Source organism: Anopheles arabiensis, chromosome 2 (genome assembly GCF_016920715.1).
Source record: "Anopheles arabiensis isolate DONGOLA chromosome 2, AaraD3, whole genome shotgun sequence".
Lineage (NCBI taxonomy): Eukaryota > Metazoa > Arthropoda > Insecta > Diptera > Culicidae > Anopheles > Anopheles arabiensis.
The window spans coordinates 14,413,836-14,431,983 of record NC_053517.1 but is presented as its reverse complement, the minus strand read 5'-3'; the positions used below and the strand labels follow the sequence as shown (position 1 = coordinate 14,431,983).

Genomic DNA, 18,148 nt, shown 5'->3' with positions numbered 1-18,148 from the left:
CATTTGGCACGTTCATCTTCGTGCACGTGACTACCAACAAAAGGATATATATAAAACAAGAGAAAATAATCTTCAACATAGGTCATCGAGCATTTCTCAACAGCAAAAAGTCAGGCAAGAAGGCAGAATGTAAACAGTTTCTTATCCATACTTCAATGGTTCCCCTTTCGGATGGAATATCTTCTCCCGCCTAGAAAACCCCACGCGCTCGGTTCTGTTTGATTAAAGACATTTATTTACAAAAAATCTTTTCCTCCTTAGCTGTCTCGTTACCACAATAGTCGGGGCACTTTTGGCTGCAAAACCGTCTTTAGCACCATTTTGCATTATGATCAATTGCGAAAGAAAAGATTTGTGGAACAAATTTTTCCTAACACTATGTGTGGTTCGCGTGCAGAATGGGAAGTTGCTCAGGCTCAGCAAGTGCACAGTTGAGAATAGGAAAGAACATAGGATCTAAGCGACGTATTCTAACCTTTAAAGTGAATTTAAACTCGTATGAAGTAATTGTGTAAATAATATCATTTGACATGATTTTCCAAGAAAGGAACAGAAAGAACAGAGAGGAACAGACAGTAAAAGAAGGATAAAACAAAAGATTGTTATGTGATCAGGCCACGTGCCGGAAAAGATGGATACAGTGCGCATTTCTGAGTGTACTACAAATACTGGCTTCCTGCTGGGATTTTGGGGACTGGGGGACCCCGGAAAGACATCTATCCTTTAAGCTCCTGCATCCGTTCTACGCTCCATCTGTATGTGTGTGTGATTGTGTATGTATGTATGTGTGTTTGAATGTGTGTGTGTATGATTGTTAACGCTAATGGCAGTATATTATCATTATTATGTGTAGCGTTTTATATTCGCAGCGACATCATCCCGACGTTGTTGCGCTTCCCCGCAACTTCTGCGTTGACTTCGACGTATGGGACGCGGGTCAGAAGAAGCGCCAGACTGATGTGTCTGGTAACCATCGCCGCGGTACTTACAAGCAAAACAATACGAACCCAAAAAACTAACTCATTCATTCATCCCATTCACTCACGCTCACACGCGGCTACTTCTCCCGCATACAACTAATTCCACTGACACTCCATGCAGCAGGATCACGTCGCGCAGAGGACGCAACGCATCCAGTGCACTTGCCTCACACACGTACACTTCGCGCAAGCATTCTTCCGTTTAAGACTACCGGCTCATTCTGGCTTTACACCCGCTTCCGACCAAAGTCCTCGATGACGTCGTACTCGGGCACATCGGGACTGCCGGTGTCGTAGTACGCGTAATCGTAGCTATCATCTTCCGGCGGCCGTTTCGTAATCGTGGCGTTCGGTGGGATCGTGGGCGCCTTGGAGAAGGGTCGGGGAGTGGCATTGCTGGTGCTGCCGCTACCCTTCGCCCCATGGGACGGCTTTGTCCGGCCCGAGGAGTCCTTGGAGTGGTGGTGCTGCTTCGACGATACCTTCGGCGTGACCGTTTCCAGCTGACCCTCCTTCTGCTCCTTCCGTGCCGTTGTCGTTGGCTTGACCGAGGAGGACGAGAAGAACTCATTGATCCGGGCGGCTGCCTGGCGGGCCCGCTCCAGTATCAGGTCGTTACCGCTCGCGGCAATGTTTTGCGAGTGTGCGGTGCGGAAGATTTCCTCCTCATCGCTCGTGGAGAGCGATGCCAGTCCGTTGGTGTTGCGGGCCTGGGCAAGGGCGGCCGCCGCTTGTGCCTTCGCCTTGACGCGGTTCCGGTAGAAGTCTTTCTCGTACAGCTCGGGATGGTACTGCCCATCGTCCTCGTCGATTTCGGCCTGGGTTGGTTCCGGTTTCGCCGAGGTAACGACGATCGGGGATTGGGTGAGCGGGTTCGACACCTTGGCCACGGGTGGTTGGAAGAAGCGATTCGGTGCCGGTGGTGCGTTGGAAACAGTCGTGGTGGTAGTGAAGGGAGCACGGGTGGTGGTCGTGGTGGAGGTAGAAGTTACTGGCGGAATGGTGGGTATGTAGCCCGGATAGCGAGTCGTCACCGGAGCCGGCGCCTTCTCCGTTGTGGTGGTGGTGGTGCTGCTGGTCGTGCTGGTGGTAATGCTGACCCGATCCGTGAACGGGGACTTCTCCAGCCCGATCACACTCTTCTGGTTGACGAACTGGAGCAGCGCCTTCTTGCTGATCGCGTTCGGTTTGAAGGTGGTCGGATTGTACTGATCCTTCGGGACGAGCGTGGAGAACTTCTTCACCGTCGAGGGCGTGTGGCCTTCGTTGCCGGAGCGCTGAATCGACTGGTAGCGATCCTTCGGGACGGCCTTCTGCACGATCGCCGGCGGGATGGTCGTGATGGCGGGAGCCGCCGTGGACGGGTTGCTGAAGAAGGGATTCAGGAAGGAGCTCTGCTGTGGCGCCCGCTGTCGGAAGTTCGCCTGCGAAGGAGCGAATGTTGTTGGGGGTACTGGCGTCGTGGTCGTTGTAGTGGAGGTAGTCGTTGTGGTAGTACTGGTGCGACTACCCTGATACTCGTTGTAGTTGAACTGATTGAGCCGGTTCGGATCGACGTTGAACGTGCGCGACTGTGGACGGATACGTTGCGATTCCTGTGGGGTTGTCACGGCGCCCTCATCGAACGAACGTTCCGTTGCCCGATTCTCGAAGGTACTGCGTGGCCGGACGGTGGTCGTGGTCGTCTGGGCAGCGAAAAACTGGAACGGATTGTTAACTGGGGCCGAAGCGGACGTTGTGCTCGCGATCGGGGCCTGCTGGCGTGGCTGCGCGTTAAAGTTAAACTGTTGTTGCGGTTGGCTGAAGCTTGGCTGACGATCGTTCTGGGGCGAAGTGACGGTAATCTTGAAGTTGTTCGTGGCGGGCGGATTACCTCCGAAACGCTGCTGTGGAGCCGGTTGGGTCGTGGAACTAGTGACCTGCTGTAGCTGTTGCTGCTGTTGCTGTGTGTTGAAGAACAGAGTGTTTCCTCGGCTTTGTGGCTGTGCCGGTTGCTTAGCGAAGGGAGCCGGTGTGGAGACGATGGCCTGTCCGAAGGATGGTGCCTGAGCGGAAGACTGCTGGGGTTTCAGTACCGTCGTTGGCTGCTGCCGGAAGTTGGGGATCTTCGGAATGTCCACAAAGTCATCGGGTGTCGTCGTTTGTAGCTTGGTGTTTTGTTGGCGTGCGGGCTGCTGTTGCGGTTGCTGCAATTGCTGTCGTTGCTGTTGCGGTTGCTGCTGCTGTTGCGGCTGTAGCTGCTGTCGTTGCTGTTGCGGTTGCTGCTGCTGTTGCGGCTGAAGCTGCTGTCGTTGCTGTTGTGGAAACTGCTGGAGTGACTGGAATGGTTGTCGTGGTGGTTGTGGTTGCTGCTGCTGCTGCTGCTGCTGCAGTTGTTGTCTTTGCTGTTGTAGCTGTTGCTGGTGATTGAACTGCTGCTGGTTTGGTTGTCTCTGCTGCTGCTGCTGCTGCTGCTGCTGCTGGGGTTGTTTCGTCACACTAGCCGGCGTGGTACTGGTGCTCGGCTTCAGCTCATTGCGCAGCGCATTCAGATGATGGGCCCGAACACTTCCCCGACTACGATTGCGGCCCCGTGACGTTGCCTGAGTCGATGAGGCGCGGTTCGCTCCGGTCGCCGCCGCCGTCGATCGGGGCGTCGTTGTCGACTTCCGGTACAGCTCCTCCTCGTAGTCTTCCTTACCATTGTTGCGGTTGTTGTAGAAGTGCGAGCTGTGCGATCCGCGGAAGATCTCATCATCTGGGTTGGCGAATTGGGTGGCGTGCAGAACGGGTTGCAGCAGGACACATAAAAAGGCGAGATAATAATTGGAAAGATGGAAAAGAAAGCAAAAGAAAAACAACACAAAAACGGAAGCAAAATTAAGAAAGCGAGAAGAAATGAAAAAAAGAAGAATAAACGGTTCCATTTAATAAGTGTGAAAACCCATCAGTAATCATTCAATTATCTTAGTTCGATCTGGTGGTGAATGATGAAGGAAAAAGCGAATGGTGCCACTCCCAACCCAGGCCCATTTGGGCCTGTGTGAGCCTTCCCAGATGCTAAAGCGGCATGCAAGAGTGGAGGAAGCGTAGCGAGTCCGGTGTATGCTGTCAGCGTAACAGAAAGCCTTCACAGCCTGCGCCAGTGAGTGAAATGAAGCGCGTAATTATCAATCAGTCCAGTTTGCCAGTCTAGAAATAGTAGTTCGTGAGTCAAGTGTAACAGCTGATGGTCGAGCCCCGGGAAGGAAAACTTCCGGGTGTCAGATGTCCGTCCGGCAAAATGGGTAGCGATGGAGATCTTGATGAGGTTGATGATGATGGCGATGATGATGAAGACCTTAACTAAACACATTAGGCTACGTATTTACTGTTGAAGTCGTTGTGTTGCGCCGGACGGGGCTGTGGCTGCTGCTGCTGCTGTGGCGAGCGCTGCTGTTGCGGCTGCTGCTGTGGCGAACGCTGCTGTTGCGGCTGCTGCTGAAGTTGCTGCGTTTGTGGTTGCCTCTGCTGTGGTTGGGGCTGCTGTTGTGGTTGGGGCTGTGATCGTGCAAAATTGTTGGTGAAGGATGGCGTTGTGGTGCGCAGCTCGTCACCCGCTGGGCGACGATCGGCAGGTGTGGCCGTAGCTGCTGCCGCCGTCAGCTGACGGAAGTGCTGGGCCTGCAGGAGCTGCTGCTGATTCAGCAGCAGCTGGTGCTGCTTGTGTTCCGTGTGCTTTTGATGCAGCTTCGTCGGTGCTTGGCTCGTTTTGTAGAAGATGTTCTCCACCGGGGTGAACGGGGTGGTCGTTCTGGTCGTCGTCGTCGTGGTGGTGCTCGCCGTGGTGGAGGTGGTCGTTGTGGTCGGTGGCGTCACCGGTTGACGGAAGTATTGCTGGGGCTGCTGCGGATAGGACGGTTTATGTACGCTTGGGATCTGATTTGGGCTCGGTGGTTGCTGTGGCTTGGAGCTCTGGTTAACAATGTACTGCTTGCTTCTTCGAGCATCGCCTGTAGAGTATGGAGATCGTCAGTTTGGTGGATCGAATCGAATGCAGTGTAGCAGTTGCAAAGGTTTAACTGTAGCACGCATCGCATTACCTCATTGGCTCAAAATAGAAAAAAGATAACATCAACAAAAAGACACTTACTCGTTTCGGCACGCTGCAGATGGAAGGTGGCCTCCTCTTCCTCGGCGAACGGTGCCCGCTTGCTCTCGAAACCGGAACCCAGCCGGTAGAGGTCGAAGTTGTCACTGCCGTAGTACAGTGTGGCCGCCTCACAGTCGACATCGCCCCAATCGGCACAGATCTGAGCTTCCTGATCGAAAGCCGTACCATTGGGACAGAGGAAGCGGAAATCTTGCACCTTTGTGTGTGTGTATATGTGTGTGTGAGGGGTTGAGAAGAAAAAAAGAAGAGTTTGAAAACAATTAAATTGTCATCGAACAAAGTCATCGTGGTAGACGAATTTTTCCCGGAGCGGAGTGCGATCGAACGTGGAGAGAAAGAAATAAAACACACACACAAATTAATTTGTGAGAAGTTTTGATCGAGTGGTGGAGTCGTATCTGAAGACTGAGCTACAGCACCTAGGTGCTAGTAACTTCGCAAGAACGCAAGAATATAAAACAATAGAAAACTAACACACAACACCACACTACTCGGAGTCGGGGGCAGGTATTATTGGGTGAGGTGTAAAGTAAGCAATCGCTAGAGAGGTGGCGCAATACGGCACAAGAAGGCCAACTTGGTGCGTATCTCACTCATGGCGTACGAATTCGCACGCACTACCATTCGTGGTCTTGTTTTCTCTGTCTCCACTGATCTCCACTGACGCTGGAGCTTAACCCGCTGCTTGTGGAGGCTGAGGTAGGCACCAGCGGACAAAATACATCATCTTAGGGCTCGCTGCTCGGTGTAATTACCGGCTGGCAAGGTTGTACACACGCGAGCGCCGTCAGGTTTGATTCTCGTCGCCGCTCGTGGCTCTGTTTCTCAGACAGTGTGGCGCCGCCGCCGCCGCTGCTCGTAGCAAATGTTTAGCAAGCGCGGTAGCAAGCATTCATTCAACGGCAGATAAGATTGGGCGGCAGATAGGACGGGCAGCTGTAGGCTGTATAGCTGGCAGCGTACCAAACAGCACCGGCGCCCCAAAAGGTGGTGTGTGCGCACGTTCGGTGTGAATATGATGATTAATTGTGAGTTGGCGGGAGTTTGTTTCTCATGGGTTTTTTTTTGTTAAATGCTCCGTCCCCCAGTGAAGCAATCGGCAATTTGATTAACTACATCACCGCCACAGCACGGTGAAGGGAGTTTGAAAGGGAGGAGTTGAATTTGTGGGTTTTTGTAAGGCACCGCACCACAATCCGTCTAAATAATCGTTTATTATTCATCGGGCACTGAGGGCAAATTATATAACGATCGTTGCTGAAACGATGGTTTCGTTTTCATTGCCATTAAGAAAAAGGCTCCAAAAAATGGATGATTCGCCCGAGACTGCGCGAAAACGATGCAACAGCAATAAAATGTAAACAGTTTCGTGTTTGATTGATAATAAAAAAAAACTGATGTGCAGATTGGTAAATTGTTTCTGTGGCCCAAACCAAAAGTGAAAGGAGGATGCTTCGCTAATTGAAAGTAACATTTCAACAACGATTTGCAATTTGAAATTCAACTTCCAAGATGCTTACCGGTAGCTTCTGTACAGGGACGCCGCTGAACGCCCATCTGCTCCACAATAACAAATTTGTGAGCAATTATCTCGACCGCTCATCGGTAACAGTAACGGTGTGAACTTTAAATGTGACCTGATTTCGGTTTTCCGGTTGGAGGTTTTTCTTTTCTTTTCTTTCTTCTTCTTCTGTTTGCTTACCAAATAGCTGGGATTGTATCGTGGCGCCATTGTTGGAGGTTTTTTTTTTGTTGGGTTTCGTTTGATCCACAACATGCTCTCGAGGAGATCGTAAAAGCCCGGATCTCCGTTTTTCGAGCCATAGACGCGAAGGTGTGAAATGTGGGTCCACATCGATCGACTTGAATTTGACTTGAATTTGAACATGTTTGCCATTTCGGTGTGACGTACACGACCTCACACGTTACGAAACGTCCTTTTCGGGTTGAACGTGGTAAAGCCTTGAAGCCGGCAAGAAAGATGCTGCCAGGTTGATCGTAAACTATTACGAAGCCAAATTTAAAACAAAGTGTTTATGGTGTTTCACTTCACCCCTCCACTGCTGCGCGTTCGATTTGATGCAAAACTAAAGATAACTCCTACTGGAGGTCTCTTCTCGGAGTGTGTGTGTGTCTCATTATCTATTCCATCGGTGGCATTTACCAGAGCCCGACTTATGGAATGCATCGTGCAGCTTACAGGAGCGTATACAAACAGCGTGCCACTCTTTAGATCATGCCAAACACACCCCTACCGGAGGTGTGGACGTCCTTGGGTGTTTGGAAAGGACTCCGCCTGGTGTTACATGAGTTCCGCTATTTTTTTGGCCTGGTGACTTGACACCTGATCGTGCAAAATGTGTGTCCGTTTGCGAGTGGATGGATCACGCTGGTGCAAGGACGTCCTGCTGATCCACGCGGGTGATCACACACACACACACAGTTGCCACAGGTGGCCATAAGCAATAAGATGGTGAAAAAAAAAAACGGGACCGGCAAGCGACAATAGAAAATCGTGTGGCAAAGGGGCGACAATCCGCGAGAGGCTCGAAAGGCACGAGCCCCAACTGGAGGTTCGAGAAGTCAACGAGCGTCAACCCACCCTTTGATGGAGCAAACCCACCCCCTGATGATGCCATGCTCGTGGCACTCTCTTCCCTCCACCCGCTCTCCAGCCGCGTGCATAGCTTCTACCGGCCGCAAACGCTTCACGCTAAAGGTCACGAGAGTCTCTTGGGAACGGCCGTTCGGCTGACGGAGCGGAGACGATCTGCTGACGATGGTTGCGGCCGTCCCACCGTGCGGCACCATCCAACCTCAACCCAACGTCATCGATTATGTGAAGCGTTTATTTTAGCCGTGGTTTTGTTGCTGTTTTGTTTCTCCGTTCGGTTCCGTTGCTCCCACACGATTAGGAGCGAGCGACCCCTTTTTCGGCACAGTGGGGTCAACGAGTGGAGTCGTTGAGGTTGTGAGAATTTGTGACTGTTTTTTTTTTTGGAGAACATGCCTCCCCGTAAACTTCATACTTACACCGACACCGGCCACCTTCACGCACACGTGAAACATCTGGCATTGCGTTTCCGAGTCCGCGTAGTACCCGCCGAGGATCTTGTCCCGGCAGGTGAAGCCCGTCTTGGGCATGTTGTCCAGGCTGTAGCGCGGTCCGGGCAGGAACTGTCCATTGTTGCTTACGATTGCCGCGACCATTAGAAGGGCTGGGAAGTGGAGGGCGAAGAAGAAGATTATTAGAAATAATTTACGATCATGCGACAAAGCGGGTATCGTTCGAAAAGGTAGGAGACACTGCAGTCCTCCGAAGGCATAGAATAGCTCCAGGCATTCTGCGCGACCTACCAGCTTAACATTTAGAAGATGTTCTGCACCGAACCAAAAGGTCGGCAAATGCTTCACGAGAATGTAGCAAAGAGCAAAGATGCTTGTGTATGTGTGTGTGTCTGTGCAACGGCCTTTACTGCCACCCAAACGACTGCTGTTAGACATTTCCTGTGACACAACGCGAGACCCTCTCCCCTTTGGTTATGGTTGGCAGCTAATGTCACCAGCGCCCTAATGTCGACCTAATGCCGATTCGATAGCGAATATTTGGAAGGTGTATCGGCACAACCGAAACGGAGGGGCTGTCCCCTTGTTCTGTTTTTTGTTTTGTCTGTGCCCCATGTTTTATGCAAATCGCAACCGAGCGATCCTCATGATGATGATCTTCGGTTTGGTATTACAATGGTGCTCTCCAAGCTGTCGCTCCACCATTGTTGTTCGATCCGGGAAGGGGTTTCCAGCTCTGCATGCAACAGAAACATCTTCAGCGGTCGTCTTCTGAGTCGCTCTTATTGGCCTCTATTTGGTTTAGAAAGAAACGAAACAAAAACAACACAAAAAAACGAAGCGAACGAAGCGCAGTGCGCGTGACCGGTTGCGGCGGCGTAGCTTCTTAAATGCTGCAGCATCCCTTCCGGTTATCACGATTTAGGTGTAATGATTGCCAGACCTACCACTGCGATGCTTGGGTCCCAAGCTTGCTGCTACCCTGCTCGCGGTTAGTCGTTTAGTTACAATTTGGTTTCGTTTGTTTCAACGACGTTTCCGTGAAAGTTGACCTTTTTTATGCGCGCTATTTGACCTATTGGTGGGTGGTGAGGTCTGGTAGCAAAATCTCTGTTGGGGGGTTTGCATGTCTGGCTGTGTGTTACAACGGCTACAATAGAAAACAGTGAGCGATGTCCTCCGATCTTGCTTCCTGATCGATTCGCTTGGACGGCTGTAACACCGCCAGAGTGACTCCGGTGCGCCATAAGACCACGAACCTTACTGTCCGTCACCCGGTTGACATTGGGTGCAGCAGCAAAAAACCGTACACCAACCAACGTGTTGCACAATCTGTGTGCGTAGCTTTATCGAGATTGAGCGCGAGAATCATCCGCTTGCGGTTTTGGGGACCAAACGGTCCCCTCATTAAGCTGTCCATTGTGTCCATCAGCTACGCGAAGACGGACGGAAAGCGTCCCTTTCAGTACTACACGCTCCGGTGCAAACGCTAGGCCCCAGCTGTCAACGGTCATGCCTCTGCCTTTCAGAGCCAGAGGGATACATACCCCCGCAGTTGAACATTTAACCTCAAGCTCATTACCCAATTACGGAGGATCGCGGTGAAGCTTTGGCGAGGGTGAGCAGTTTTGTTTTATGTAGACCTGCCCGCAGTGCTTTGCCCGCTGCTACCGTTAGCGCTACCGTTTTGTGTGCCTTTCCCTGGCTAGGCTCAACAACACCATCCTCCCGATTCTACAAATGGACGGACATCACATCGCTGTAAGGCGCTGCAGAAAAAACAAAACAAAAACCGAATGCTCCTCACGCGCACAATTACCACCGCACTTTGGCTGGTTTGGTAGATGATGGTGATGATCTTATTTCGACATTGCACAGCAGCAGCAGGTTGATTTCGATGCTGTGATGCTTCGACATTTCGTTCCGAAGGTCACCGCAGCGATGGAATGCCAAAAATGGTGCGCACATAGGTTGTTAGGCACGCTACGCAAAATGGAAGTGAATTGTTTTCGGACGGTACGGCGACAGAATGAGGGTATTTAAAAACGTAACAAATTTGTTTGGTTATGAAAATAGCTTTATGCATACAGTATACACTGTGTGATCAATGATGGGCCATCAGAAGGATTATAAAACGTTGGTAAGAGGCACCGGGAAATGTTGTAGTGGATGTGTATAAAGTTCAATGATAAATTGAATAACATTTGCAGCGTTTAGAATATGTAAAAATGTAAAAAATTGAAACATAATTATGAAATAACATAAAATACATAAAATGGATATAAAAACTGTAATACATTACATTAGTCTAACGAAAAACATGAATAAATAGAAGCATAATAATCCAATTAGAAGATTTCAAATTAGAACAAAACACAACAAGAAAAAATCAAAATGCTTAAAAATTAACAAGAATGCACATTATTTGAAAATAACAGCATTTAGTAAGGCATAATCGGTTATTAAAAATACCTCCTCACTCAACCATCAGGATTGAACTGAAAATTTAAACTGAGGCTATAAGAACTCTTTTGTAGTAACGATCGGTGTATAATCTTCGTGTATAACAGTATACCAGTTCCATGTTATAATCCCGGAATTTTAATATTCCATTCCAAACACGCCTGTAATAAAGTGCACCCGGTATTATAAATGACTCCTAAGTCAAAGTATTACACAACCGCTAAATAGATATTATTTATCAGCCATATCTGATCCATGTTACGGTGTAGTTTACAGCGAATATAAATCATCCATTTCGTTCGTTTGTTTTTTCTTTCAAACGGCATGAAGAACCTCCCAAACATGCCCGCCGGTACCAAACCATCCGCAATGCAAGCGATGCAGGATCGCTCGTTTACATTAAACGGCGCCGAAAAATTCCAGCCCCACTGCACTTTCGCAAAAAGACGGTGAATGCTCCGAAAGCGATGCAGCGATCGGTCCGTTGCGCTGGTATGATTGATGAACACCACCAACAGTCGCTCGGTGCGATCTTTTTACCTGCATTCGCGGATTGAACTCGCGGGGCTCATTATTTTTATGCCAACAATCCAGCATTGCGCACCATTGGCAGTTAGGGTCCGCACGGTAAATTGAATGATTGCTTCCATTCCAGCTGAGGCATCCGTGCGGAGGGTGGCCTCCCTACACTCGTGGTCGCAGGCGGCGAAAAATGCAAACCAACGAGGGAGCGAAGAGGGCCGATGCCAAGAAACTGCAATCCAGTGGCGAAAGCAACGGTAACGTGGTTTTCCTCCCCAATTACACCATCCCAAAAAAAATCGGCAGCTAGTTGAGCTGGTTTCGTCGGTTCGTGTACGAGCGCTTTGCATGCGCGTACGTCCAGCACGTGTCCAGCAGAAGAAAAACAAAAAAAAGCCCCAAACAATGCATACATTGGCGCACGGTGGAGGTCACCGGAGGCCACCGAACTGGACCGACCGGGCGGGGGGGTTGGACCGGACCAGATACGTGGACGGGCTGGCGTGATGATGAATGGAATCGTTGCTGCATTCGCCACATGGACGTCGCGACCGCTCGGCGCAATGCAAGCCGAGCCGTTGCACACCCTGCTGATGCTTTCTTGCAGCATCAGTACCGAGATCCGCAGATCCACAACACTAGCACATCGCCACGGTGGCGCTGTGTTGTAAGGCTGTAAGCAACTGGCGGTAAAATAAATTACAGCACCCATCGTGGAGTGGAGTGTTTGAACAGAGCGGGTGTACGGCGATTTTTTGGAACGGGGCTAAGGAATTTTCGGTAGCGCGCCGTTACGCAGTTACGCATCGCGATCATGGTCACAAGGTCAACTGGGCCGTTTATGCGCGCGGTGGCCGACCACTGCCGGTGTGGCGCTGGTTAGATCGGTAGCGGTAATTAGCGAAAAGGTGAGCTGATCTTCGGCATGAGCGCCCAAATGCGGTTGCGCACGGGGTGATGAGAACCGTGGGAGTCGTGTGCGGCCGGCCGGTGTTGCATAATCACTGCGATCGCGGCTGCAATCGAGCTCGCGGGGGGATGCTTCCGAGCGCAAAACCCAGCAAGAAAACAATTGCAGCTCACGAGCACGATCAGCCCACGGGGGTTTGAGGTTGATGCATTCATGGCGAAGTGTGGCAGAGTGCGGGCCTGAGAGCGCCAAGAGATGTTGGGGAGAGGAGTTGTGCTGGCTGAAGCATATTACGACTGCGGCGGTCAAAGGTGATGTGTGATCGTAAGGCACGCTTCATCCTTTTGATCGTCAAGATCAGCTTATCCAATGGACCTGATTGACCTTTGGTCAATTCTAAGTGCACGTACCACAATACACAAACAAAAAGGAAACACAACATCAACGCTGGTACGCGATCGCGTTGTGTAATGATGCGTTAGCTCCCCGCAAAACGTGAAGGTTCGTCTTCTGCCGATTAACACGTGGAAAAATCTTTCGATTTTTATCACCACCTGAAACCTTCCTCTCCAGTCCTTCAATTAAGGGTTCGAAGCGAAGGTTGGGGATGATTCACCAACGATCGGGATGGAATGCCATTTTCACACCCATTCACTTTCCTCTTGTCTTGCAAACGAAGCGGCGGAAGCGAACGTTGCACACGAAAAGGCTGCAAGCCCACCCCATTCCGTAATCAATCAGCGCCAGCGGTTTGGGGTTATGATCATTATGTTTTAATTTATGTGTCTTTTTTGTTGTTGCTTCATTGCAATCCCTCCATCTTGCAGGGTGCGAGAGTTCATTATCAGCGCACAAGTGTTCCGCCCTTTGGGTAGCCGTTTGACGGTGGATGAAGATTGTGGCGCGATTAGCGCTGAAATCCAACCCCAGATTGCCAGCTCGCAGCTGAGAATGTGTAGCTGGCTTGCCTTACATGTTGCTGGATCGACCAGCTGTGTTGGTGGTAATAAATTAACGCCCCAGCTGCATCGGAAAGATCCGACCCGCAGCCAAAGAACACTTCGTGCGCGCGTATGTGTGGTGTGTGTCTAGTTGTTTCCTAACGAGGTCAATTATGTAATGCCGTTTGTAACCGATTGGGATCGGAAGTAGGATTTTAGCCGGGGGTTTTTGCTTCACCACCCCTTCGACCATTGTATGGAAAGCAGCGGCAACGAAAGCTGCAAAGCGAGCCTGCCCTGTGCAGTGCAAATCGCTGCTCATAATGATGCGGCTGTAATTTATGCTCGTAAAAAAACAGGCATCATCAGCATGCTTCTTTTCGCTTGGGAAATTGGGTAAAGCAATGCGAGTGCGAGCGGGCGAGCGGGCAAAAGGATTGGAAAACAATGCAGCCGGAGTTGTGATTAAAGCATGGTAAAGCAAATTATTGTAATTCAACAAATTGTCGATTAATCACAGTGCAGGCGAAAGTGCCAAAGGTTATGCGATGCGTTTTCGGAGGGGGCGGCTGTGGGGTTGGGTTTTGAAAATATTATTAAATTAAATTAATATGCTTGATGTGGCACTTGGCAGCGACAAGCAGCGGGAAAACCCATGGTACCAAGGAAATGAGTTGTTTTGTGAACGGGGGTTTGAGGTTGCATAATTGCGCCTGCAATGATTTTTTGATTTGTTTTGTTTTTATTAAGCAAAACGCGCAATTTAAAGATTGAAATAAATAATTATGTGGTTGGGTACAATTACAGTGAATACGTACAGAAGGCTACAACCAACATAATGGATCAAATGCTTCGCTTTCGAGCCTTTCAAATACTCTTGTGTTGAACTTAAAAAAGCTATTTTTCTCCAAGTAAAGTTGTCTAGAGTACAGAGCAAGAGTCGCTTAATGAATCCGTACAGTAAAGGTCTTGTTGCGTGGCTGCATGAGTCATTTCAAATGAGCTTCTCCTACAAATTCCTGCCTATTGCACGGAAGTTGGGAAACACGGCGCTACCTCTGCAGTAACGTTCGTTGCTTCATTTCCCCACACGCTCTCCTCTCGTGGCTGATGGCGCGGGTGTACGTTTGAGAGTTTCCCCATCAAGCGGACGAATTAAAGTTAGAGGAATACATACATACAGGCCACCCCCCCCCCCCCCTCTGCTTGAGCACATAAAACTAGCATCACAGACCCGGTGGGTCGCGCGGTTTTCAACAAGCCACCCGAAAAACCAGCGGCACCGCTGGATGAAATAATTCTTGCAACCGATCCGACCCGCTGCAGCTTCGTCCATTAATTTGCTCGCATTTCAAATCGTGGCACGCTCCGGCTCCGGAGTGGAGAACCAGCCGCGGGTTGATATTTGTTTGAAGATGTACCCTCAAGGTTAGCAGCGGCTCCGAAAGGGATTGCGGTTTGCCGTAAAGTTCATTTCTTCACGCGATCACCGCGGGATGCGCTGTGCGGCCGCATTGCCCAAGCCTAATGGAATTGGGGGTTTGGGAATGGGACAAGAATTTTTCTCACGATCGGTTGTAACGCCACCAACGCCGATCAATGCCCTCTTTCCCTCCCTCGGTTCGAATATGCGCTCGTGTCCGGGTTGATTGCTATTTTACCGATACAAACGACCGCAGAAAGGATGAGTACGGTTCTCGATGAGCAGTTTGGATGTTTCGTTCGTGCTACCGAATGCGAGCAGAGTGGCCTTTTCTTGGTGGCGCACGAATAGCTTTGCTCGATTGCGCATGCCCTCGAGCGCGTGCGCGCTTTTTTAAAAGGTCGACAAAGGTGTCAAAATGCTGATTAAAAATCGACTTCGAGCAGACACGGGTAGGGAACGGTCGGCGATGATGGTATTATTACAGGCGGTGGTGCCGATCGTGCGATCTTCCTGACCGTAATAGGCAAATCCGGCAAAGGCAATTGCGGGGTCGAATGTTCAAGGGTGCAGGTCGGGTGTGTTTGATTCATCCCGGCCTAGCACTCCAAGAAAGATGGATACCAAGGTGCTGTCTATTTTTTCGCTGGAGGGGCGAGAAGACGCGATCCAGATCGTTAAAGACGAAACCTTTAATTGCGACATTGAGAGCGGGGCGGCGAATCGTAAACCAAGGCCGGATGTAAATTTCCTGTGACAGTGACAGTTTTGATGCGTCTTCGAGGCGGGCTTTGCATCTTGAGCTGATTAGGATGAGCAGGGCCACGCGAAAGGTCAGCGGAGATTGCATCTTCCTGTGCGACATAATTACATGGGCGTGTGTGGTGCTTCACTCTCAACAAACAAGATAATGTTGGGGAAGATCCGGCTTAATATCACGGGAGGATCACGGTAAAACGTCGCTTTTACGGTTAGTTTTGCGAGATAGTGGCTAATAAATTTTAACGACTGCTCTATGTTATCAGCACGCTATCTAAATGCACATTCGCATCTACTTTGTGAATTAAACCAACAGGAAAAAGACACTAACCGCTGACTTAAATTCAAGATTGTGCCACTTTTTGGCAGCGAGAAATTCGCACCAATAAAACTCCCACACAACGCTCATCAATAAGCAAGCCCACACCTATCACACTCCCGACCAGGCTGTGCCGTTCGGGTGTTGATCGCGATCCTTCAACACCCACGAGCAGGTCTTCAAGATTGGGATGGGAAGCATTTGCATATCCAGGGAGTTGCAATTTGCCCGCACGACTAATGGTTGTACGGTGCGGAAAAAATGGTGTCGAAATGTGTCGTGATCATGGATCGTTGGTATAAAGCAGCGATCGAGTGAAGATGAAGATCGATTCAAAATACCTCAGCATAATGTTGCATGTTGCAAGTGACTACCGAGTGACTTTATTTGTTGTTGTTAATATTCTGCGTGGGCTAGAACAGTTTTGCCGAGGCTTCGCTAATTGGTTTCAGTGTTGCAATGCTTCGCTGCACAATAATTGGAAGCTTAGAAGCGTTGAGATCAATCTCGGAATGCAACGTGCTGCTTGTGAGTCATAATTTGGAGCTATGGCTTTGCAGTTTGATGTCTATGACATAGACCTTATATTATCGTGCTTTAAATGAAGGAAAATACTTACCCGTGCAAAGTGTAAGCTGCTGCATCAGCGCCATCATGTCTCGAGCGCAATGCCTGCTGCTCAGTGTTCGGACGAATGCCACAAATACAGCTCCTGGGCGATATTCTCCAGCAGTTCTGGAACCAAGACAATCCTCTCACCGGGGCACCGTTGGCCAACAGCAAGCTTGAGCTTTAGTACACTTCAACTCCTCACCGTGCAAAAATTGTGGCACTTTTCTTTCCCGAATCCACAAAACCCTTCAATCACTATCCCACTAAAACGCACGTTCTATTCACTATCACTATCGTTTGCTATTTAATTGGTTTTTGGTTTTTTTGCAGGCACAAAGAATAATAAACACTTAAAACGTCGTCACCATTAAGCGCATGATCGAGATGGTCATCTCTTTAAACAGAAACCTAGGAAAAAACATTGGAAAAACTACGAAAAATAAGTGAACTACAATTCGGAAGGTACACAGCGAGTAGTACACGTAAGGTTTCACTCAACCGGAAGTTCTGAGAACCGTTTCACTGGCACCGTAAATCATAACTGACAGCGAGGCACGGACCACGGAGCCCTGAAGTTCGGAACACTGAACCGTCCACCGTCACTGGCTGCCAACTGCTGTTCTGTCCTCTGTACGTGCGGGAGGGGACACCTTAGAGCCTTCTCACATTCGCGCCCACGTGAAGTGCATTCCATCGCCCGGTGGCTGTGGAATGCATTTCCCGGGGTGCGATGCGAGTTCTCGTGGCGTGGGACGTTCCACGTCGATGTGTTGACGGTTTATGATGGTGGAAGGCAGTGAAGGCGGACGGACACAGAACACAATGCGCTGCAGACACCTGCTGCAATCAGGGTTTCACTTCCACCGTTCCGTTAGTGCGCGGGGAGGGAAAACTTGCTGCAAGTAGTTGCAGTCAGCAGTTCTGGGAAAACGGCTCAACTGAGTCCCGTGAACCGGAGAAAGAACCGGCGTTGGGGGCCATTGTTGGGGAGGGTGATTTATTGTTTTCTGCAGAAACAGTATGTTCACACGTTAGTGCTGCTGGGGGGGGGCTTCCGATAATCGGGGCCCTAATTCACAATTTGATTGCACAAAACCGAGCCCCGAGGGCGGAGCGATTCTTCTAAGCTGCTGCACTTATTCTTCCACTTGATAAGTCGCTGGCAGCTGCTAGAACGTTCTGGTACTAGTAGAGTGGTTGAAACTCCTCGAAACCTAACAGCAACTGTACACTCTGGGCTCTGGGCTGCACACCACAAAAGAAACGGGTGCGAAACGTTACCGAGCGGGCGTCCGGATGTCTAACACTGGTGGGCATCCGTGAGGCACTGTGTTTAGCGCTCGATCCCCCGAGCTCGACTGCACTTTCCTGCGGTTAGTATCGAAGTGATGCGAGCTGAAAATGAAAGGAAGAGCTAAGACCGACCGACATCTTCAGCGTCTGATCCCCGCTGGCTTTTCGGACGGCGCGAGTGTCTGTCTGCGTGTGTGAGAGAGAGGGAACTTTGCAGTGATCGTGCAGCTCGGGTACTGCGGGCGAAGATGCTGCGCTGTGCTACAGCTTCTTCATCGCAACCCTCCCAGACCCCAGATCTGGGTACTACACCAGTAGGAGGGGATCGGTTCATCTGCTCCCCTGTTTCTGGTGCCAACGCTTCTCGGGTCGCGTAATGGGTCGTACTTTTTGTTGTGCTGCGATCTGCAACAAGCGTGGCCTCGGGTGATCGAAACGGCAACCCTTCATTGCCGCGCTTGCGGCGGGAGACATTCTGATCGTTTGGCGTACTCGCTCGGGGCTGTTTGCGAGTACGTGTGTGTATGTATGGTTTATTATTTTCTAACATGGGTCTCGTTTTTCTTAGTGAACCATGCTTAAAGATGGCATACGTGGCACAGTAAAGCGTGACTTTTGAGGGCTTTGGGGGGCGAGTGTCTGGCGAGTGGAATTGTAGGAGACTAAATGTTAGTGGTGACGCTGTGTGGCGTGTCTGCATTGGGGATGATCTTGTCGGTTGGTGACAA

The 18,148-nt window shown here is 50.1% G+C and overlaps 1 protein-coding gene across 5 annotated transcripts; it reads right to left on the bottom strand.

Moving 5' to 3' along the window:
* Window positions 1-212: 212 nt before the first annotated feature.
* LOC120896153 (putative mediator of RNA polymerase II transcription subunit 26) lies at window positions 213-17,512 on the bottom strand. 5 transcript variants are annotated; one of them, XM_040300080.1, is made up of 7 exons: window positions 17,409-17,512; window positions 16,135-16,557; window positions 8,146-8,330; window positions 5,092-5,308; window positions 4,443-4,951; window positions 4,331-4,412; window positions 213-3,717 (listed from the first exon to the last, which is right to left on the bottom strand). In XM_040300080.1, exons 2-7 carry the CDS (start codon window positions 16,169-16,171, stop codon window positions 1,208-1,210), a joined length of 3,540 nt encoding a protein of 1,179 aa, XP_040156014.1. In that variant the 5' UTR covers window positions 16,172-16,557; window positions 17,409-17,512; the 3' UTR covers window positions 213-1,207. The 5 variants fall into 5 exon arrangements, with proteins under 5 accessions (XP_040156014.1, XP_040156010.1, XP_040156011.1 ...); XM_040300076.1 differs by having other exon boundaries at window positions 4,331-4,951; XM_040300077.1 differs by having other exon boundaries at window positions 4,331-4,951; window positions 16,135-16,535; window positions 17,409-17,505.
* Between the last annotated feature and the right edge of the window lie 636 nt (window positions 17,513-18,148).

Bases quoted from the DNA above. Each gene is read 5' to 3' on its own strand.
- LOC120896153 (XM_040300076.1), bottom strand. From the start codon at position 16,171: ATGATGGCGCTGATGCAGCAGCTTACACTTTGCACGG. The intron at 5,309-8,145 runs GTAAGTATGAAG...ACACACACAAAG, and splicing joins TGAAGGTGGCCGGTGTCGGT to GTGCAAGATTTCCGCTTCCT. The intron at 3,718-4,330 runs GTAAATACGTAG...TCGCCAACCCAG, and splicing joins GCAACACAACGACTTCAACA to ATGATGAGATCTTCCGCGGA.